This window comes from Xenopus tropicalis, chromosome 6 (assembly GCF_000004195.4).
Source record: "Xenopus tropicalis strain Nigerian chromosome 6, UCB_Xtro_10.0, whole genome shotgun sequence".
Lineage (NCBI taxonomy): Eukaryota > Metazoa > Chordata > Amphibia > Anura > Pipidae > Xenopus > Xenopus tropicalis.
The window spans coordinates 65,958,548-65,983,073 of record NC_030682.2 but is presented as its reverse complement, the minus strand read 5'-3'; the positions used below and the strand labels follow the sequence as shown (position 1 = coordinate 65,983,073).

The 24,526-nt window shown below is 36.7% G+C and overlaps 1 protein-coding gene across 1 annotated transcript in view; it reads right to left on the bottom strand.

Annotated features, from left to right (window-relative positions):
- Positions 1-24,526, bottom strand: part of reck (reversion-inducing-cysteine-rich protein with kazal motifs) — an 80,155-nt gene that overhangs the window by 4,773 nt on the left and 50,856 nt on the right. Inside the window, exons 15-21 of the mRNA XM_002938937.5 lie at positions 23,647-23,829; positions 19,446-19,559; positions 18,170-18,341; positions 13,716-13,908; positions 9,936-10,146; positions 4,246-4,319; positions 1,026-1,181 (exon numbers count right to left, since the gene is read on the bottom strand). Coding sequence (XP_002938983.2) covers positions 1,026-1,181; positions 4,246-4,319; positions 9,936-10,146; positions 13,716-13,908; positions 18,170-18,341; positions 19,446-19,559; positions 23,647-23,829 — 1,103 coding nt within the window. The remainder of the gene's footprint in view (positions 1-1,025; positions 1,182-4,245; positions 4,320-9,935; positions 10,147-13,715; positions 13,909-18,169; positions 18,342-19,445; positions 19,560-23,646; positions 23,830-24,526) is intronic.

The window sequence follows — 24,526 nt, the reverse complement described above, 5'->3', positions numbered from 1 at the left end:
GGGTAATACAAAACAATATACGACAAATATACACAATACTTACTTAACTAAATACACTCAAATGAAACACAGGGACCCAACCACCTAAATAATAATAATCCCACACCATATAAACACACTCTATGAAACCTCTACTCTAGAAGATTATACAGCCTAAGTATACCTCTCCTTAGGTTTGATCTAAGTGTCTGGTCCGTGATGTCAGGATTCCCTCTGATCTGGTAAGGTGGTCACTTCTCTCCTGGCCCTGAGTCTCCATCTATGCCCTACTGAAGCCAACCTATATACAGGAGAGAGGGGTGGATTCTAGAACTTTCTAGAAGTCTCTCCTGATTGGTCCATTTGAATGATGCTAGCACATACCAGTCAGTTACAGGAAGTTACCCGTCCTCCATTTTGGATAGGCAAATTGTCATGTAGTCAACATCTGTCCTTCCTGAACTAACTGATTATGCATATCACCAGGGATCCATTTAGTGCTGGCTCCGGTGTCCTTGACTCTTTGATAATGTTAATTAGAGTTTAGGTGTGACCAAACCTTTCCCAGAGCAGTACCTTTGTTTCCCCAAATTAGGAAACTCCTATTGTTTGGACCAGACAACCAGATGCTAACTTAATTAGGCTGTTTCCTCTACTAAAGAAAGGTTTTATTATTGATTAATAAAATATAGGAGCCCAGAATATATATCTATATTTTACCAGAATCTTACACATACATACATTTATCAGTGTTGTTTTGGCAGGCTCGGATTGGCCTGTCAGAGTACCGGAGGATCTAGTGGTAGGCCTCAGCCATGGACAATTTTAATCATCCTGTTCTTATTTCTATCAAATGAGACCTACAGGTATATGATATACTAGGTGGGGTAAGTTCTGAATAAACCGAGTTGCACCCTTTGCAAGATTAAAGGAGAAAACTAGTGAACATTTTTTTTTTGTTGGAATTGTATCTATATACCTGAGCATTTTAAGAATTGAAACAAAAGACTAAATCAAAATAAATGTTTCTATAATATAAACCTTACCTGTATTGATTTTGGGGGACTATCAACAGGAACAATAAGGATAATAATATCAGATTCCATACTTAAGTACCCAAATACATCACACTGAGGTACAGAGATGTGCTGTCTAATTTTCTGAAGGATGTCCATAACAGTTATTGGTGTATTCTTTGTCGCCTGCCAGAAAAATGGATAAATTATACACAAATATTTATTCACAAATTCAGGAGCTGAGTTACTTTAACATGTGCCACATTTTACTTCCAATAACATTTCTAAACATACTTAATATACAAGTTAAAATGTAATGTAGGCACAAGAGACTTGGGGATCCTCCTCAATTAATTGGGAGTAAATCAACAAAATTGTTTTCTTGATTGAAAAGGGTTACAACAACATACCTCGCATATTAAGCCTTCTAACATTGCCTGTTGTGGAGATTATGAATCATTAAAATGAGTGAGTTAGCTATATCGGAAACCTCCCGTCTTTGGAAAAGCATAGGATTTTTAAAGGAAATTAAGAGGCTAGCCAATGGGGTGTTAACAAATCATACAGAGTAGTGGGATCTATAGTTGTATCTTTTTGAACAGCCATAGTGGTGACCCATAATAAAGACTATATGGGGCATATTTATTATGCTGTGTTTTTTCTTCCACCGGAACTTATGGAAAATAACGGCGTAATATCCGGCGTAATATCCAGCGTAATATCTGGCGTTCAGACGGCAATCTTTTCCATTTATTTTACACGCCTTTTTACTCCGTTTTTTCAGCGAATTAGTTTTACACAGCATAATAAATACGCCCCTATATATTCAATGGATAAATACATACATTTTCAAAGTCCACCCAACTAAGATGGCCTGGGGGATAATGCCATTGTATTAATTGTGCAGCTCCTGGTCATAGGAGCAATAAATATTATGACTAATACAACTTATTTTAAATCAAATTCCAGATTTTCCTTTGCAATTGGGTGAGATCTGTCACATTAACGTGAATAGAAAGGGCATGAAAGTTGTTTAGAAGTTTAGTAAGAAGAACCATTTGAAATGTAGCAATATGGCCCAGCCAAGAGAGAGAATTTGTACCACTCTTCCAAAAGTCTATGTGAAGCTTATTTATGAGGGGGGAAAACTGGTTTTATATAGAATGGAATATGATTTCATAATCTTAATCTCCTAAATTGTCCACTGAATGTTTTCCCCAATGAAAGGGAAAGTTCAGTTCCAGTAACTGTAATTAAGGTTTGGAAATGTCAATAAGTAAAACTTCAGACTTGGAGACCATGTGTTCCAAAAGAATGTGATGGAAGCACATATATAAAAGAAAAAAAAAATATATAATAGTGTAGTACATACAACACACAACCAGTGTGCAAAGTGACAAAAACAATCAAGTGAAAAAAGTATGTGACAGACAAATATGTTACTGTCTCTCAGCATCTTTTTAGCTATTCCATTGCTTCTTGGGATGTGATAAAGATTCTTGTAGTATTCCCATCCACAAGCCTAATGAGTATGAATAGCCACATTTTCTTGCAAACTGACAATTTCGGCCTTTACTTTTGTACTTCAATTGTATAATCCGGGTAAAACAAAGTCGCCATCGCCAATAATTACGCACACCCCACTTTGCAGTTATTTATATTCTAAAAAATGTTTGGAATCGTGTATGATTTTCATTCCACTTCTCATGTGTACACCACTTTGTATTGGTCTTTCATGTGGAATTCCAATAAAATTGACTCATGTTTGTGGCTGTAATGTGACAAAATGTGGAAAAGTTCAAGGGGGCCAAATACTTTTGCAAGCCACTGTATATTGTCAAGTTTTGTGTGCTCTTTTGAATATTAATCTCTAGGATAAATAGGCAGCATCTATTTATTAAGATGCACATTGTAAAAAAAAAAAAATACAAAAAGTATACCCTTTTTGGCCCTTCAGAACACCCACAATGAAAATATTGTTGGTGCCTCTGCCGCCCCTCTAGATCATATATTATGGCACTACATAGTTTTAGATGATTTTAAGTTCACTTATTTCCTTAGTAATATACTCCAGTTTGAAAATTCTCCTTTTGGTGTCAGCCGTTTGGACCCACAATTTCTTTAATTCCTGAGCAAGATTGATCTTCACCACTTCCACCCTTGTGTTCAATTTGACTTCAACCTCCATCCTAGGGTCCTGTATCATTTGCAAAACCTCCAGTTCAGGCTTAGCTTGGTTCACACCTGCACAAGGGGGTGCCATCTTGATTCAATATTTATTCAGTTTGCTGCTGCTTCACTTGCTTTCTTACGGCCACCCAATTTCAAGAGTATGGTGGGTCTGCAGGTACCCTTGTAGTCAAGTTTGGTGCGTGGAAGTTGTAGAATTCTTCATCTAGGGCCTGTTGTGCCACAGTCCTAATGAGACATATCCCTCTACATTGCAGGCTAAACTATACTTCACAAAAAGTGGCTTATTTTTTCAATTCATTAGAACACCTTTTCCAGAGTATTAGGAGCATAAGTAGGTTATAAGGAATATTGACATTTTTAATTATTATTTTTATTATTGACCAATATAATGGCCAAGTGTATGGAGGAACTAGAGCAGAAGAGTGTGATCAGCAGTGCTGATGAGTATTAGTAGTGAGAAGTGTTTCATTGCTTAAGCAGATAAAAGATTTTTAATTATCACGGTTAGAGCACTTTTGGCAGAGTGTTGTGGCCTGAGGCCAGTTTGTAGGGGTTTAGCAGGTTATGATCAGAAAGGAATAGGGTCGGATGGTTAAAAACTAAGCACTCAATTAGTTTAGAGATAAAGGGCAGCAGAGAGATGGGACAAAGATAATCAAGATTAAAGGGGTTTTCTTCAGAATAGGGATGACCAAGGAATATATTTTAGTTGGGAGGAAAATATTGCAGTTGAGAGGGAAAGATTTAATAGATGAGTTAAGGCTTTGATTAGACAGTGATTGGCAGTACAGAAAAGACTGGGTGGTGTGGAGGAGTGAGGTGAATGGTGATGATGTTTAGTGATGTTATTTCCGATTTCTCAGTTTTGCTTTTGAAGTGCTCCGCAATATCTTAAGCAGTGAATGAAGCATACAAATGGGGCGAGGAAGGAGAAAGTGAGAAGTTAAAGGTAAAGTAAAGTTGTAAGTTAACTACATTAAGCTGTAGTATTGTACACAGGGTACAGTGAACCAATAGCATTGCTACTTTACTTCAGTTAAAACATCAGACAGTTTACCATGGCAAAAGTATCCAGTTTTTCTTTGTCAAATAAGATTCTTAGGACACCAGCACACAATGGACAACATGCTCCTAGAAAAATAAAAGCAAATATATCAAATGATGTCTTATTTGTAAATTATACATTTTTATTCCATGCTCTCATGGGTACAATTTTGTTTTTATATATTGAAATATGTTATACAGGATACAATTATCAATGAGCAAAAAATTTATGTGTTCTATGTGTTCTAAAAGACATCAAAGGGATGTTCCATTTTATGGACCCTCGCCCCAATACTAAAAGAAGCAAGGATTCAATATCCCACAAAAAAAGGTGGGGGAATAGGCTGTTTTAAATGGTAGAGAAAATTATTTGCTATGTAAACAGTGTAATTTAGAAATAAAAAGTACACCACAAAAAACCATAACAGGATCCCTTCTTGAACAGGGGTGGGCTAATAATTATAAGGACACCCGGTATTGGGTCCTGTGCAAATGAAATTATTTGGGTGCTTGGAGAGAAACCTAACTTAAAAACTTAAACTAAATGAAAGCATCCGTTCAAATGTACTTTGAAAAAGTTTCTAAAGAGATTTCTATTTTCACACCTATTCTTATCTGAAACCTACCTATCTTAAACCTCTCCATACTACTGTATACATTATTGCCTTATAAAACACAAGTTCTCAATACCATGTAAATTATATCCTTAGAAATTGAGTTTGGTGACATGATCAGTTATATTTGGCGCTTAGTGATGTGATTTCAGTCACAACTCACCGAGACTTATGTATTATAAAAAATAACGTACCCCCTTTGGCCTTGTGCTTTTACATGGAACTCCTCTGTGACTTAATTTGGCCTTAAAGGAGAAGGAAGCCTTATCAGAAAGGTCTATGTAAATACAGTCATAAGGACTTACAGTAATGCTGCACTGAGTCCTCTATCAAAAGAAACACATGATTTCTTGTCTCTTTTTTTGTAAACATGATGTTCCAGTGTCTGACTTCCTCTTTCAGAAACATCCTTAATTCCTGGGACCAGAGTCTGCGCAGTTCTCTCCCCTCTCCTGCTCCCTCTTCCACCAGAATGCTAAGAACTCCTTCCCCCCTCCCTTAGGAATGTGTGATCGGCTATAACGGCTAGAGCTGGAGCAGGAAGGAAGCTACTTAAAATGGAGAAAGCTGTTTACTCAGGTATGGTAATGGTTTCTGCAGAATAAATATATTGTTCTAGGTGGCACTAATGTGGAAAATCTATTGGCAGTAAAATGCCAAAATGACTTTCCTTCTCCTTTAATCTGCGTAAAAATACTTTGCTCTCGATTGAAGACCAGGCAACATTGAAGGAACCAATTGAGACTGAATTCTAATGTCAAAACAGCTTTTCCCAATGTAGGATTGTCTCTCAAGCTCTCCATCACTAACCTGCCAGCGGGCAAAGTTATTGAGGTCTGGTTGTCCAACGTGAACAGAAAAGATTGATATAGGGCTGATATTACAGATGACCTTAAGGTTCAGCTTTCCTGGTCAGAAGCTAGATGAGCTGGTATTGGAAACTTATATAGATCGCTAGTATTGAAAGCTTTTAGAGGCAAGAGTTAGCTGTTACATCAAAAGTATAAGCATCGTTTTGTGGGAAAGCAATCTTTTAAGTGAAGATCTAGATATTTCTCCTTTAAATTATCAGCCCTTTGATCCAGAGGAGGTTCATTCTGATCCAGCAATCAAAGGGGAGATCAGTCAGCTTCCAGTCCCTGGGAAGACCTTGGTCTCAATCCCTGTGTCCATGTAAACAGCTATGAAGTTAGTGGCCCCCTGTGGCCTGCAATAGGAGGTAGTCTGCTTCTTTTTTTAGATCACCTGGGAATCATCTTTTAAAGATAGATGGGTCTTGGGACCTTAAATTCTTTTTGCATTACCCTTAAGGGGCTGTCTCAGACTCAGATGCCAGAATCTTATGGTTCAAGAAGTTCTGGGAATTAAAAGTGGTCTGGTGGAGAAGAAGATTGGAGCCTAGAGCCTAGCTAGTGTGAGGTTATCTTCTGTTATATATCACTCCAGGAGTTATAGATAGGAATAAACTAGCTAGTGAGCAGCCTGGACTCCACCTAGAGGTAGAAGTTGTCTGCCTACTACTTGTACTACTTGAACTTTGTTATCTCCAAGTGATCTGAATATTTACCTGTCAATAAAGAAGTTATTTTGCTATCTGAACCTAAGAGATATAATTCTACAACAGGCTGTGTCCAACATATGCAAGAGCCTGGTCCTGATTGTTATGAGTTACATGCATAAACTACTGGTAAAGCGGATTGTCCTTGGAGCAGTAATGGGGAACTCCAGCTTCCAAGTCAAAATATGTTAAAAACCCCACACAACATAAAAACCCCTAATATACCTATCATTGTAATCTGTTTCTTCAAAAAGTATGAATAAATACCATTTTTATATGCTGAAATTCAGCTGCAAAACTGTTCTTCTGAAAGAAGAATTTCTGCCAGGGGAGAAGGGACTAAAACAGTATTACAAATTGTAACAACTTCTCCACATCTTACAGACAGCGTGCAGGAACTACATAATCTACAACGCATTACACTGTGATGTTCCTTTTCTTATTAATTTCACATGTGCCAGGAATTTGGAGATTTGGAGGATATAGGCTAAGGACAGGCGACTACTGTTACATGTTTTTTGACTCTCAAAGTAGCCAGCCAGTTCAGCAGGGGAACTGGGGGCTAGGCTTGGTAACTTTTCCAAACCATATTATTACATTAAATATCATGAAAAGGCTGTATATTTTTAACTGCGGTATTTTGCAAAGTTGCTTGAAATTATGTTTACTTTTCAAAAAGCTTGTGTTTGGGTGGAGTTCCATACAAATACAGTACAATAGCATCTACACTATTGTGGCACCAAAATTCCTTAACAGCTCTAGGGTGACAGAAAAAATACCTTTTCGTTACAAAACTGTAATCATGGTTTAAAAAAGATATTACTATTCTTCAACCATTGTACCAAACTATGTCAAGCAAAAATTACAGAATCTGATCATTCCAATTCCACTAGAAGTGAGACAGATTCAACAACTGTCTTTTCAACAAGCAAGCTGGTCACTGAATCAAAATGTGAATCCTAGCATGGGGGAGCTTTCTGGTAAACTTCATCCCCCAAACCTGGTGCATGGATGGTAATCATGAAGTGGGGTTCACTATAAATACTATAAATAGATCACCAACCTGATATACCACTTTTAATAATTAACATGCAACCCCAAGCTGTAGCTTTCTTCTCAGCTCCTAATAAAAAAATTAATTTGTCTGGCAGGATCTTTATGTTGTACATAAAACCATGCTAGCACAAGCTATTGTGGTTTGAAATGTGTGCCAATATTACTTCAAAAGCTTTTCCTCCACAAATGTCAAACGAACAGGCTTATATTAAAAAAGGCAGAGACTAAGATCTTCTTTTAGTACCCTGTGGTGAACACCCTCAGGTCCTTGACCTTTGTTTACTTCTTTTGAACTTCCTGCCGAGTCATCTTATCTAATGTATCTAATACACGTTTCAGCTTACCCAGCTAACTCAAATGCCTTTTTATCCTACCAACCACAGTTCTAACCATTACTTTCAATTTTTTTTTTTTTAAACTACAATGCAGTTATGAGCATAAAACAATTAAAGGCAGACCTCTAAATGCCACCAGTACATGTTTCTCAGCCACAGTCTTATTCAGCTTTTGTAACAGAGGAACAGTGCCTTTTTAACCACCGCTGGTTATTACTAACAATCAACAAGCAAGCAGCTACACTGCCCCATTCCCTTTTGTACTATAGGACTTTAGGGAAATGATAGATGGGAATTTTGTAGCCTAAAGGAATTATACATCCCCGCGAGCAACAGAGCAACCAAAAATACTAATTCTACTTATGTTTGCGCAAAAATTCCCCCTTTCATATTTTTGCAAGATTACATGTAATCAATTCAAGTTCTCTGTTGCTCACAGGGCCCAAGGTTTCCTATATGCAACAAAGCACCCCTATTAGCCATTGCCCTTAAACATGAGTGGGAGGCAGCATGGGCAGTGTGGCCATAACTCCCAACAGTCCCGATTTTAATAGCTCAACCCCCAGTCCCGGATTCTTTTTGAAAAGTCCCTCTTTTCCCTTTGATCTCCTGCACTGAATGCCAAAAAAGTTTCTCAAACTTAATTAGATAAGTAGGCTTTTGGCAGAGAGGCCAGAATACGCAACACCTACACTTAGATACAATTACCAAGTAACAAGATAAACTGGTCTCTTGGGGGAACTGAGATTTGTGTCTTACATAACCTACCTGGCAGAGCCAGGCCAAGCCGGCTGACCACCCTATGTGACCCGGCCAGCCACCTCCCCCCCTCCAGGAAGGGAGGTAAGTGACCAGGGACGGTGGGTGGACAAGGGCCCGGACAAGGAGTAGGCAGAAAGCAGAGGTATGTACCTAGTACCCTAGATATGTGCCTTTTCTGTCTACCTCAGTTCTGGCCCTGATTTCAGCTGTTAGAATAAAGGGCAGGGAGTGAAATCACTTCAACTTGCAGAGCAGCAATAAAGAAACAGGAGGTTATGGGACCCATTATCCAGAATGCTCGGGACCTGGGGTTTTCCGGATAAGGGATCTTTCTGTAATTTGGATCTTCACACATTGTCTACTAAAAGATCTATTTAATCATTAAATAAACCCAATAGGAGTGTTTTGCTTTCAATAAGGATTAATTATAGCTGCCAGACTTAGTTGGGATCAAGTACAAGGTACTCTTTTATTATTACAGAGAAAAAGGAAATCATTTTTAAAAATTAGAATTATTTGCTTATAATAGAGTCTATGGAAGATGGCCTTCTTGTAATTCGGAACTTTCTGGATAATGGGTTTCTGGATAACGGATCCCATACCTGTAGTAACCTTTATTAAGACCCTGCGATGTATCTGAATGTTTATGCCAAAACGTCAATAAAATCAATTGAAAAAGAAAAGAATAGAAAATTGTAAATACATTGCAGGGTACATTCATTAAATATTTCCAATAGTTATTTTTAAATGTAAATTGTTATCAAAGACAGTTATGTGTGGCCTTTTTTATTGTCTACCCTGGTGGTTCAGACTTGTAAACAATTTACCGGAAGCAAAAGTCCTTTCTTTACTGAGTTGAGCTGCCAAAAGCACACAAAGGCATGAGTAAAAATTAATTTTAATAGCACTTACATTTCATTTACAAATAACTGTAAAAGCATATATACTAATATATTATTATTAGTATATTAGAAAGTGCCTTTAACTTTTTAAATTATTTTTCAGTTTACATTTCTATTTCATAGTTTTCTTTCCATTCTCTTACATGGTTCGATTACTGTAAAGTTTTGGTTTGCTTACATTAGTGTAATCAAGCATCAGAGCAGGACAAGGCATAGTGCTGTTTAAAAGTTGTTCAATGCTAGAAGAAAATTTGGTCAGTGCCTTGGAGAAATTCCCATGAACAAATAACAGGTAGCTGAATGTACACAGCTAAAGTATAATGCCCATATGAGGATTCTCTTTCATTTAGTGGGCCTGAAGAGAAAATATTTTATTAAACAGTGTTGTATTGATAATCTATTAATACACAGATTAATACACAGTGATTAAACAGAATCACATACACACCATTTCTTTTGAAATTAGAGTGACTTACCAGGTGGCGTGACGGGTTTACAAACTGTGGCAGGGATTGTGGGGCACTGAATAGACAAACATTCACTATGAAGGCCTTGGTCTGAAAAGATTCCAACATCCTGGCAGTGTCCATAATAATCCACAGCAACACGATTTGAATACGCACTGCAAACATTAGGGTATGTCTCTCCATTGTGCCCGCAAATAGGTTCTGCAGATTTGCAAAAAGGCTACAGCAACGTAAAACATACTGCAAAAATTAGAATTCATTCTGCATAAAGACATATGTGTTTTTCTGTCATTTCTCTCTTAATTTCTCTAAATAAACAAATTGTAATTTAATTTACTACTACAGGGTATATATGTATGTACAGTATATGTCAACATAAATTGCACTCAATTAAATATTTAAGCCAGGTGAAGCCTCAGGTGTAGGGGGCCCACTCATTAAACCACAAATTTTTTTTGAGAAAAAATTGCAGTTTTTCTAATTTATAGAATTTTTCGTAATGTCCACGATAATATCGTTAAAATTCCACAACATTTTTGTGGTTTTCCATTAACTTCCACGAAAAAGTTGTATTTTTCGCAAAGACTATGACCATTTCGGAATTCATTCAAGCTTTGGTATCGTGACTATCTTTTGGCCATGTTGGATCTGAGGTGTGTCATTGAGTCCTTTGGAAGGCTTCCAAAATCATACATTGAAGGTTTCAAAGTCAGAAAGGTTTTCACACCGTTTACGAATGTTCAGATCCGAAAAATTTGTGACTTTTGGAACGCAACCACAATATTTTCGTACAACTGATAAAAATGTTTTCGTGACATTTTCGAACATTAGAAGTTATCGTGGTTACTCCGAATTTTTTCCAATCATGATTTTAACCACAAAAAAATTGTGGTTTAATGAATGGGCCCGCACGTCTATGATAATGTAAATGTTGTACCAGAACGAGTGGGGAGGTATGTAAGTTCACAATGAGGTATCTTATAACAGCTGGAAAGTCTTACTCACTATGAAAACAAAAGTGATCCTTTATAGAAAGAAGAAAGTTTGTCCATTTGTTTTGGTTTTCTTTGTGACCAAATGCAACAAACAGAGCCACCATCAGAAACCGTGGGGCCCCATACACGTTACCATGTAAAAGGCCCCTATGAACACAATTGCATAGTACCAGCATTTTTGTCCATGTCCCTTGAACATGAGTAGTTAGACAAGTTGAATTAGATGGATGTGTTTTTCCCCACCGTAGCTGCTATGACTCAAACTCACAAATCACTTTACTGAAAAAGCAGGTGTGAAACTATAGAGGAAACAGACCCTACAACAGCTGGGTGGCCCATAGACTATAGGGGACTACAGCAGCCTTAGGCATAGAGACGGGGCAAACAATATATGATTGACAATTCAAATTTGTAAATACATTTATAACTGGTATAAATGTTTTAATTTAAAAAAAAAATGGGTTTCATATTTAATTTGCCAAGGACATTTGTTATACTGCTTTTTATGTGTAAGTGACAGGTTCACTTTAATACACAAGTTACACCAGTATGGTGTATAAACAACATTTTGAAATATGTGGCTATTAAAAGTCACCTTGGCCTTTTTCCTTTTTATGGCCATGGAACACTTTAATGACTTTTAATATCCTCAGATTGTACAACAGGAGGTGCATTATGCTGTCCTGTTAAAAAATATATATTAAAGCACCCTTTTTTGTAAAATGTAAGGATATTATTAGTGACCAAGTAGTGAAGGTCGAGTACTTTGATACAGGTCATGGAAGATTTCAACAGGGCATAATTTATTCATTATAATACACAAGTTTCTGAGACTCATGTGACAGAAATGACTTTGCCATGCACCAGTTATAACTCTTGAGAATAGAAATTATCCTCCATTTTTAAAAGGAATCTTTTCTTTGAAAGTGTTAAGATATACAGTATTGATTATTATTCAGAATTTGCCCAAGTGTTTGGTAACCAAAATAGTGCAAAATAATTCCAACTTCCATCTTCTTTTTGAGGGATTGAAACACGGGAGCACACAAACTCCTAAATCCCATTGAGAAGACTTTTCACAAATACTACAAATAGTACAAAGCCTGAGGTTTGAGGCCATCTTGAGTCTGTAGTCTTCTTTTATGAGATTTAGGACACAGTGGTTGTTGGTGATATATCAAAATCTTCCTTCCTTCCTGTGCAATTACCCAGTTACATTAATATATATCTAATTTATGACTAATCCTTTTGTAATACTAAAAAAATAGAATCCTGTGGGACCTCACTAAGAACCCTACTCCAAGCAAAGAATGTACAATTGACAATTACCCTCTGTACACGATCCTGTAGCCAGTTTCCTATCCAAATACAAGCAACATTACTAAGACCAACTGACCTTAGTTTACAAAGCCAAGTTGATTACTGCTCATGATGTCATTCTCCAGAACATAATTTTAAATGCAATCCTTTAACAAGCCTTCAAATTACATGCCTACCATTGATGTTAAATGTATTGGCCAATAATTACCAGGGTGAGATTGTAATCCCTTTTTAAATATTGGAATGACATCAGCTTTCCTTCAATTCTTAGGTACCATACCAGATGAAAAGGAGTGAGAAAATCAGAGATAGAGGCCTGGCTAAAACTGAGTTAAGCTCTCTCAGCGTATTCAGTCTGGCCCTGGTGCCTTGTTTCCATTAATTTTGAGTAACCCTTAAAGGTGGCCATACACCTTGTTTTGTACGATAATTAGTGTGTGTATGGCAGATCAACAACACGACTGATATAGCAAGAGCTTCGCATATTGGCAGTCTCGTTAATCGGCAGGACAAAAGATTTTGATTGGGTGCCTTCATTGAAGGCACCCAAGCGAAATCTGCATTTAGGGCTGAATTGTCAGAATCCCTAATGTTTCTGCCTTCATATCTGACAATTCAGCCCTAAACTTCAATGGAGGGAACAAACAATCTTTTCTCCAACCAATGGTCACAGGAAAGATTGTTACTGGTACGTGTATGGCTAGCTTAAGTATAATATCCTGTGTCAACCACTGACTAGATTAAGTCATCTGTGCCACTATTAGATGGGTCTTGAAAATCTGACTCCTATGCTGTATACAACTGAAGAAAATAACGCTTTTTCTGTATCCTATTTATAACACCAAACTGTGCCAAATGAAAATGATACATATATATGTATATATATATATATAAAAATAAATAGATGCCGCATAAAAATAAATAGATGCCGCACTCACAGGTCTTAATGAAAAATAATGAAAAATTTATTGTGTCAAACTAACGTTTCGGCTGACTCCACAGCCTTTCTCACTTTGAGAAATGCTGTGGAGTCAGCCGAAACGTTAGTTTGACACAATAAATTTTTCTTTATTATTCATTAAGACCTGTGAGTGCGGCATCTATTTATTTTTGTACTATACTATTTTATATACTGCACCCAGGCATCTGTGACCTTTTGTGACGTGAGTGCCTGCTTCTCCTCTTCTTGATATATATATATATATATATATATATATATATATATATATATATATATATACAGTACACATACATATAGTATATGGTTAAATGGAAAGGTCAAAAATTAAATTAGGAGACACCATATAACCAGATGGAGACATGAGACAAACATCCTGGCGTAACAGCTTATTATGTTAACACGGTGTCAGTCAGTGGAAACAATAGTGGCCTTGGGAGAGAAAAAGCTATGAATTCAGAATGAAAAAATCATCAATTTCCTGTACAACAATCACAGTGAGCTATCAGATCTTACTTGGCATGACCCTTTATATGACAGCAGCCTTCCTCTTTGATATAAGGTGCAAAGATTCATGTGCTCCATATTTTCAGTGTCACACACTGGGTCCCGGGAATGTTCACATTTAAGCTGCCTTGGGATGCATTCATACTGGGCACACCCAAATTTCTCATAGCTGGTTATACAAACTTGTCGTTTTGGAATACATCTAAAATATACAAACAGAAAATAGCTCCTACCTATGAATATCAGAAATAACCAAGTACAGGAAATACTGAAATATGTTGTTATGAAATGCAATTTATACATTAAAAGTTGAGTATGGACAGGACAACAATATTTCCATTTCAGGAAACAACAAAAACGGAAGATGAGAAAGGAAAGTTTAGAACCGAAAGGAGCAAATGATAAAGTAAAATGAAAAGCAGAGGTATGACCATGGTACAAAAATGGAAAGCAGTAAATACAGTGACAAAAAAGGGATTGGAGTGCTAGAGAAAAAGAGAACAGGACAGCACAAATTAAAAGAGAAGGAGCCACACTCACAGGTCTTATGCAAACAAAGGATGTTTATTAAAAATATCTATTATATATTAGTTCAAAGTAAGGAACGCTGCACTTCTCATTATTTTTTTCAAATAAAATGATTTTTTGTTCATGGAAGGTTGATGTTTCGACCCACAAATTGAAAAAGTCAAGAAACTAAAAGGCCCAGGAGTGGGTCAAAACCATAAGTCTCCCACAATAAAAATCATCTTATTTGAAAAAAGTCCTTAGTAGTACAGCATTCCTTACTTTGGATGGATATTGCTGATTTTGGAACTCCAACCAGGCGCAGTTGTCAACTTAACTGCGGGCCAAAACTGCATTGCATACTCATGGTGTTGCCTTACAAGGGATCTATTATTATAAGGCAAATGTATAATTTGAGTCAATGCCCACTTTAATGCAAGACAGTTCTTTATCTGATGTTGTAACCACTGTACAGTCTGTTATCCACAAAATATTAAAACGTTCCCAGCTGAATAACCTTGCTTTTATCAATACTGAACCTTGTTTTAGTTAAATCTCTGCAAAACGGCAACATCCTGTATGGAACTTACAATTTATTATCATTTATTATCCTCAGCAAAATGGAGAGAGTGCTTTTATTTTCAACCTCAAGGTCATTATGAATAAATTAAAAAGTAAAAGACCAAGGACATACCCTGAGATAGTCCTTGACAATGCTGGTCCAGTTAGAAAAATTCCACTCTTTGTCATTCAGTATTCCTTATACTGATCAAGAACTGTACTGCATTGTATTGTGCAAGTGCTTTAGCAAAAGTAGATTCAATCCACCCCAATATCTAGGTTAGTGGTCACTTTTTTATACAAGGCAATACAATGTATGCATAAATACATTCGGGCACAAACTCATAGTATTGTGATTTGAGGTATATTACAAAACCTTGTTGCTTATTATCTCTTCCAAAAGTTTCTCTAATGTCAAATGGCCCGGTAAACTGCATCCCCAAATGGTAAGCTGACAATGTACCTATTGTATGTTTTCCAAAATAGGTTTTCACAAAATGTTCCTTCAAACCATACAGATACTTTACAAAATGCTGTTGGCATTTGGCTCATGGGTCAACGCTCTTTCCATTAAGACAAGCACTTGGCAGAGATACTAATTATCCCCAGTACTGTTTGTTTAAGAACTGGTGCCCCATTGCCACACTTATCAAAGCCAACACATATATCAGAAATGCACCACAAACAAAATATTGATGAGATATAAAATATCTTGAATCAGTAAAATGTATGCAATCATAATGACATAAAAAGGGCAGCTGTTTAATTTTATGTTTGGATCTAGGTCCATTAAGGTCTCAAGACAGACTAGACCAGGGGTGGAAAAACTATGGCCCGTGGGCCACGTCCGGCCCCTTGGTCTATTTAATCTGGTCCACCGACTCCGCAAGTCTCATCATGCGAGACTTGCCATCTGGGGACTGACAAGCGGAAACAGAGTAACGCTGACCCGGCCCATCGGTAAGTCAATGTGGCCCCTAAGCCAAAAGGTTGCATACTCCTGGACTAAACAGACACTCTCTAGCCAGACAGTTTAAAACTATATTCACAGTCTGTCACAACCTTCTCCTAAAATCTTGACTAAAAAAGTTTGGGAGGAACAAAAACATACATTTATACTGCAGATTCTGTTAAAAAGCCCGATTGCCAAACCTTCTTTACTACAAAGCTAAATGCATGTTGTAGGTGAAGTTGGGGCAAGATATACTTATTATTAAAGCAGATTAAAGATGGATTAAGTACTAACAGATTTTGGGAGTCATTTACCTCTGCACCAAGAACAGTTGCAGTTGTGGTAATGCATTAAAATTGATGCTATTGTGCTCACACTACAATACAAATTGGATATAATTGTGCTGAAACGTTCTGGTAGTCTGATATGCATAACAGCAACAGTACTCCATTCGGTACAGGAGGCAAGCATCATAAGTGCAAGGGGCACATATTGCCGGGAGGTTTCTGGCTCAAATCCCAGCCAACGCTGAATGGCCCCAGTTATGGGCCGTCTAAAACTGCAGAAACTTTGGCAGGGTCCATTTCAAAGCCAGATATAGAGATGATATTACCTAGGAAAGGAATTTTACAACTTTTGGAACTCACATTTATCTTTTACAAACAAACTTTTCTCCCTTAGGCACTGAAGAATCATCTTGACTTGGGGAATGTGCTTTGGAAGGGAGAAGGCATATACCAGGATGTCATCCAGAAACTACAACACATCACTGAAGTAAACCATGGAAGGTGTCGTTGATAAACGAGGGAGTTGGCCATGGACTCCTGAGGCAGGTTTGACAATAGAAGCTGGGAAAATGCAGTTGGAGACAAAAGGGACTGAACTTCCGATACTCTTGGTAAAAGGGGAAAACTGTGTGCTAAATAGGATGTTTTTGAAGTTTGCATCTGTTATAACCTTATTGTATCGAATATGTAAACCACGCAACATCCTTAAATGCACAAGTCACAATGTATATAAAATACACGTTTATTCTATTTAATAGAGATATGATGCAAGTCTCCCTGAGGTAACACCTATATTGGCTGTTTTGACTGTTTCCCACTACCAGCTTCCCTTTCAGTTCAAACGTGCAATATTTAGACCAGTGGTTCTTATAAAATTATATTAATATCCAAAAAGGATACTCAGATGACCAAAACCAGCAGTGTACCCAAACCGGGAGCTTTGAGGTGAGGTGAGGAGGTGGAGCTGGCATGGAAGAATCAAAAGCATTTATTATAAAGAAAGGATATGATTTAGGATAGTATGGTCTCTTTGATCTTGAAAAAGGAGAACATGAAGTAACTGGGAAAGATCAATGATGTTAAGTGCTAATACTAAGGATTTTTTTACTACTTTAATTTCACTTGACCTATTAATCTGAAATTGGATTTTGAGAGATTAACATGGTTTTGGACTTTTTTTAGAACTCTGCCAGGCAATTTCTTGAATTCAACTAAATGCACCAGTGCATTTAACTTCAGCAACTAGAAAATGAAAACTATGAATAACTAGTAGTTTACTGATTATTGATTCAAAATGCAGAATTTATTGCATAGATGTGGAGGTGTTACTATGATACAAACTCATCAACATCATTAACTGTAGAAGAAATAGTCCCTACAACCTCTGTGGGGGGGGGGGGGCAAAAACTACAGTGTTTAGTGGGACTGTGGGACTGTGGTTTAGTGGAACTGTGACTGATAAGCAGCTGAAATATGCTATGAATTCACTGCAAATCCATGCCTGCCAAACAATTGCACTCATCACTAGCAGGTAGCTCTTTGAATTAAAATTAACAAAAACTAAAACACTAATACCTAATTTAAAGCCTGCTGCCTGCAGATAGCTGCAAATGGTTTGGATAGTATGTTGAATGAATCCCTCCAGCATATCCAATCCATATTTTGCTGTACTGGGACTTAAATTTTGAAAACAAAATGAGCAGTATCTGCTGGCAGCAGGCTTAAAATAAGTATTAGTGCTTTAGTTCATAAAATGCAAGGCTATTACCATATTACATTACTAATAATTTTTCCCTCAGTTGAAGTCTCTGTACAGCTCCACAATGATTGGATAGGCTGAGGGGGTGAATTCCCCTATCCTATCCAATCTGTGTTCAGCTGTACTAGGACTTTAATTCTGAGATCGAAACAGCAATATCTGCAGACAGCAGACTTGAAATAAAATGACAGCACAGAGGCAGATAGCCAGAAACCTTTGCCACTATTTTGTGGACACCAGTGCACACAGAAGTATATAGTCAGGGGTGATTCTGCATCCCAACCCACCCAGTACAGCTTTTGCCACCACAGGAAATTTTATTTAACAATAAATAAAATGCCATATTTACAAAAAATGCAAAACAAAAATATATTAGAAATACATTTTTAGAAGTTACCTTTCATTTCTGGAACATGGGTTTGGATTGCATACATCTTTGGAGGAACAGAGCCCAAATTCAAATTGGTGATCCAATAACCCAACACATCGTGCTATACATGCACTTGGGTATGTACGTCCATTTTGTCCGCATACAGGAACAAATTGATCTTCACAGTTACAGGGTAGACCTAACAAACACACAGATTAATGTGGTCATGAGTCATGTAACAAAATAAAAACTAGCCTCAACAACCAAATTGTAAAAGAATTTCCAGTATTTAAGAATTCATATCTGAAGGCATCAATTAATTTCGTAAAAATGAACATAGATCCAAAGTTTGGCAGCCTTATTTGCTTTAGTAGTCACTAAATGACATTGCATGCCTGCAAAAATCCCCAGATCACCCTACCAATACACAACCATTTAGTGTGTCACTTGCATTTATATTATTTCTACCAAAGTGCATAACTTTACACTTTTCAACACTGAACCTTATTTTCCAGTTTTCCAATTTTGTCAAATCGTTTTGTAAAATGCCAGCATCCTTCATCAAACTTATAGTTTTGCACAATTTAGTATTGTTAGGAAAATAAGAGACAATACTTTTCATGCCCACCTCCAGGTCATTAATAAACATTTAAGACATTAATAAGACATTTAATTTAATCTAATCAACACTGACCAACACCATTTTAATTAATGTGGTTTAGGAATAACAGTATCTCTCAATTCCATCACCCTTCCCTTAAAACCTTTTCATTATTATTATTAATATTATTAACATTTATTTATAAAGCGCCAACATATTCCGCAGCGCTGTCCAATAAGTGGGTTTCATACATTGGACATACAGAGTAACATATAAACCAACCAGAGGGCCCTTCCCAAAAGAACTTACAATCTACAATTATTAAGCCTTAATATTATTCTTCAGCTTTGTACCACGGAAGAGGTTTATACATAATATTTACAGATTACATTACTGGCCAATGCTCGTCTTTTTCTTTACACAAAATGGAACCGTAGCACAGATGTGGAGTCAGTAAACTTCCCTGCTTGTGCAACATGAGGTGGCCCAATGGCTGAAGCCATTAATCTGTGCTGAGCATTTCCTCAGCAATTGATATCCCTTCCTCCTTAAAGTTCCAGCATGGACTCAAATTGGCACCTTATACCATGAATTTAAAGATTATTAAAAAAAATAGTTTTTAATGCTTCATATGTATTTATTCACAAACGTATTTTAGGATGCTATTTTTATCAGCAAGAGACAAAAGATCAAAAATTATACCTGTAAACATCCTACGATCTTCTTCTGAGTGGGGGCATTGATGATTCGAACACCTCAGTGTGCCAGCAACACATGAGCAGATATTACAATCTACTTTAAATGACTCCCCGTGATCTGAAAAAAGATGCTTATTCAATTAACAGGTATTACAAGAATACAGAACACTAACAAAATGAAACAAAACAACTGTAAGCTACACAAAGAGGAAAATATATAACGTACGAAAATATAATGTAAAAGAATGTCATATATAAACGATCGTACCACTAGGGGCCTCTGTTTTTTTAGGAGTTAAGGGAACAAGGAGGACGCAGAGGCAAGACTGACTGCAAACCAAAAGAATTTGTGTTAAAGTCATTATACATCTGTGCTTTCTTGGGACAATGACACTGGTGGCATAGGTCAGTGACATTGTAGCCTCAGCTCTGGCTGTCGTTGTAGCATCTGGCTGGCTGTAAATCAGGCCCAACTTTTAGCTGCCCATAACCTTCCTGGAGGCCTGAATTGAGACTTTAGAAACCGCAAAACTAGCCCCACTGAAACACCCAGAGTTATTTGTTGTAACTGTTCAACAAATATGGCATATTCCACTTTTACCCTCCCAGGGATGGAAGCACCTTGGAGGATAATGCCTGGGCTAAATTCCTCTTACTGGAGAATGCACATCCTGGTAGTGAAAGACTACTCTTCCCTTGAGCTTGGTGTGGCTGCATTGCCCAAACTAGTGAAGAAGGTGGCTGGGGACAAGTAGGAACAGAGCAACATAGGGCAGCATTCAGTTCAATCTACTTGTAGTCAGTTTCTAATCATTTTGCAACTGAGAGGTATAAGAAGACAATTCAGGAGGAGGGCTCAAACTTTTGTTTTTTGATTGACGATACATGCAGTATTTAAAGGGGCAGTTCGCCTTTATTTTGACTTTTAGCATAATGTAGACAGTAATATTGTGACATAATCTCCTTTTATTCTTTGTATTTTTTTGGTTATTTTAGTTTTCTGTTCAGCAGCTTTACAGTTTACTGTTTCAGGAGCTATCTGGTTTCTAAGCTTTTATGCCACCAAAGAGTGAAACTAGAGGTCTGCAAGAGCAAAATTACACTGGTCTTTTTTCACTTGTGTGGTATTTATAGAGAAATATTTATCATATTTATTTATGTGAACCCTCACTTCACTCTTATGTGCGTAGAAACAACATACTAATAAATAGCAAGCAGCAAAATTTTACTTTATTGGACTGTGGCAAAAATAGAGTTCAAAACAATAGCATAAATATTTGGGGAAATCTGTATTTTGTTCCTTGGTCAAGGCAGATAGATGTAATAAAAACAGGTAGTTCTAAATCATCATCTAGGCTAGAGAGTGCATACAAAGCATGTATTGAGCTAACTGTTTATCAGACAGAGGGCTGGAAAAAGGATAGCATGAGACATATTTCTCCCTGAAACTAGGATAGTGACTTCTATGGTGATTTCATTTAAAAAAAAATCTGACAATTTATGTGATAATATGTTTAAAGAACAAGGTTAAAGGAAAAATAACTTAAATGCTCCAAGGTGTACCTAGCAGTAGATTGGACTGGGCATATGCACAGTATTGGCAGCTGCAGAGCTCATAAAATTGGCTTGCAGCTGCAAGTGGGGCAGTTATTAGAAGGTTTAGGGTTAATTGCAGGCATATAGTATTATGTCCCAAAATGCTGTTTCACTACTGGGGGAATTTTGCTGCAGTATGAGTTATACCTACTGTATAACATACCTTTTTTTTGTCACACCAATTTTTTGTCATACCAATTTTTGTGGGACAGTCGTGATTTTAACAGCTCAGCCCACAGTCCTGGATTCTTATTGAAAAGTCTCTCATTTCCCTTTGATCTCCTGGACTGAACGTCAAAAAAAAAAATGTTTCTCAAACTTAATTATATAAGTAGGCTTTTGGCAGAGAGATGTGTTCAAACTTTACATAACCTGCCAAATTTTGTAATATAGAAGTGGTATTTAGGGGGTGTGGTAACAAAAGTGGGTGGGTTCGAAAATGTTTGCCACGCTACACACAACATTCCCTCTTTGCATTTTTCAAATGTTGGGAGGTATGTTATAAGGGATTATAAATAAATCAGGTGTACCTGGACAGAGCTGGCATTGAGGCATTAGGTAGCAGCCTGTTTAGTCTGGAGGATGAGGGGAATAGAGATTTTAAAAAATCCTATATTGTTGCAGCTTTGTAGGAAAGTCTTATGTTGGTTTAATACCGTGTCAAAACACTAATAGGCTCCTGGCAGGTAAAGCAGGAGCAAGCGTTTATTTATGCACAATTTATGTTCCTTTACAATAAACATGTGAATTAAGTATATTCACTGTGTGTTGTTAAATTCAGATAAAGCTTAGCTGATTTATCAAATAAATGCTGTGAAAGCTTAGGTTGTACTGAAAAAAAGTCCCAGAAAAAGTGAAAAAGCAAAAAATGTTGAAAAACTGCCTGGCAGTACAAGTACAAAATCTTCTGGCAGTGAAAGGGTTCATACCTCAATATGATAACCATAATAGTGTTGTATGTGCAGTAAGAATAAATGTTGCATATACTTCAATCAATGACAAGTAGTTCTAGTCAAACGCCAAATAGCTGATTGGACCAACTCCTTGTTAATTTAATGCATCTTAATAAATAACCAAAACAAAGCAGCAGAAAAAAAATGTAAAGGTACAGATAAATAGTAGAAGAAAATATCTGACCAAAAGATAAGGCGTTCAACTATTATGCCTCCAGAGCTGTTTAATTGTTTATATTGACTTTACTTATTTACTGAGTCACTGTCACTTTTCCATAGGTGTCCAAGTGACACCTAGTGGATAGATTAGCATATTGTGCTTTAATATGTTGGATATTTATTAGGGCATGAACTGATTGGTAGCTTGATCTCATTTTGGCACCATTTTCAAAGTGGTTAAGGGTATTTAAGGTTTGCACTGGCCACTATTTGTTATTCTTGAAAAAGGTCCAGAGGACCAAAATGTTGGACACAAGCGGGTATATGAAATAAAGACACTTTTCTTGTTGTAAATATAATATAAGAAGATATGCATTACTGGCGGATTATTCATCTTAAGGAATTGTTTGGAAATGAATGCAGACACATCTAAAATTATATATTTATATATAGATATAAATGATGTATTATATATATATATAAGGAGAGGAGGACAAAGGAGAGCACACCTATACAGATTGATTTTCTGGGTACTGGTAAACAAATTAACAAAGTATACCGTAGTCACTCATTCAATCAAACAAAAGTGTTTTTATTAAAAATCCAACATTTTAGTGATGTTCCTAGGAGTCAAGAAACCAGACCTGCATGTGACCCTCTCCTTAAAAACCTGAAGTGCAGAAAATTGTACCAAAATCAGAAAGGTAACTGTGGCAACCACTGCAAAAACCATAGAGAATACAAATTCTATAGTTTAATGCACTAATATTAACAATGCAAACAGGAGAAAAAATGGAAAAGGCTTTCCATTACCTTTGAACAGTTATACAGTAAACTGTATTTCACTGCATCCTGTTTTTGACTAATGAATTACAACCCTTCAGGTTATAATTTACCTATTAATCATTCTACAACACCATATCTAGGTATCCATGTAATTTTGGTGAGTTTATCTAAATGATTTTTATAGCTTGATGTTACTTTTTACCACTTAACAGCTTTAAAACAGTGAAGTCATGTTTCAACTCGATCTTTAGCCCACCACTTAAACTGAACTATAACTCTTTCCATGTCAAGCTTCTCTCTACTTCATTTAATTTAATATTATATATATTATCTGACATGAGAGAAAATAACAAAATGACATCACGTTTGTAAAGTGAAAAGCGAAAATCAGCAAACCATGAATAAATCATAAAAACACCACAAGAAAAAAAATGATTTTTGCAGACAGTCAAGCAGCCACATGCAACAAGTAAAATGCAACATTTCTGATGATATACATTTGTGCAGAACAAGACAGTCGATACAAATTAATATATACCAACCCTCTCCCCAACCATTTGTTTATCTGATGCACTGGTGGAAGAAAATATTAAAGCAGAATATTAAAACACACTAATAATTCTAGATTTGCTGTACAAATTTGGTAAAATAAAATCAAGATACTACACATTCTAATTTTGCCCCTGAATAAAACTATTAAGTAGTGCTTACTTTTTCGTTGTCCACCAACAATACACGATTTCTGAAGGTCAACACACTGTGTATCCAAACAGTTTTCCAGTGTTCCACTCTGCCCACAAGTGCAAATTTTGTAACAGCCAGCTGCTCCTGATGGCATTTGAATGAGCACACCATGGCGCACAAGAAAATCAGAAGCCTCGCCTAACTTGCATCCTGTATGGGGAACAAATTGAAACAAATCATAGATAATAGCCATTAAAAGTGCAGTCCTCCAGCTGTTTTTGAACAGCAACTCTTGTCTTTAACTACAGTATGTAGTAATATTAGGAGAACTGGCTCAACATCTGCTCCAGACCAGGACCCTCGACAGGACATATCTGAACTACAATGATGTAAGTGGGTTTGGAAGTAACATGAGAAGGGTTTATCTCATATAGTAAATACAAAGTTATACTGCAAAATAAGTCTGAAGTTGACAAAACTAGGTTTCCTTGTTTCGCTGTTGAGATTACAGAGCTTTATTTTTCCATAGAGAGCATGAGATTCTATAAAATCAGAAAATAATGACAAAATAATTGGTAACACACTTTTTGGAAAGAATAACCAAATTTCCAGGACTGACAATTAGGCCCCTGTCAAAAAATAAACACAGTGGGGTCATTTATCAACACTGGGCAAATTTGCCAGTGGCAGTAACCAATAGCAACCAATGAAATTGTTAAATTCATTGTTTTACCAGCAACTGGCTGAAAAAAGCCATTCGCTGATTGATTGCTATGGGTTACCGCCCATGGGCATATTTGCCCAGTATTGATAAATGAGGCCCAATGTTTTTGTATTGCCACTTCCCTTTAGAATAATAGGTACATTTTTTCCCCTGGCCCTTTCCATACCTCCATCTGGGAAGAAC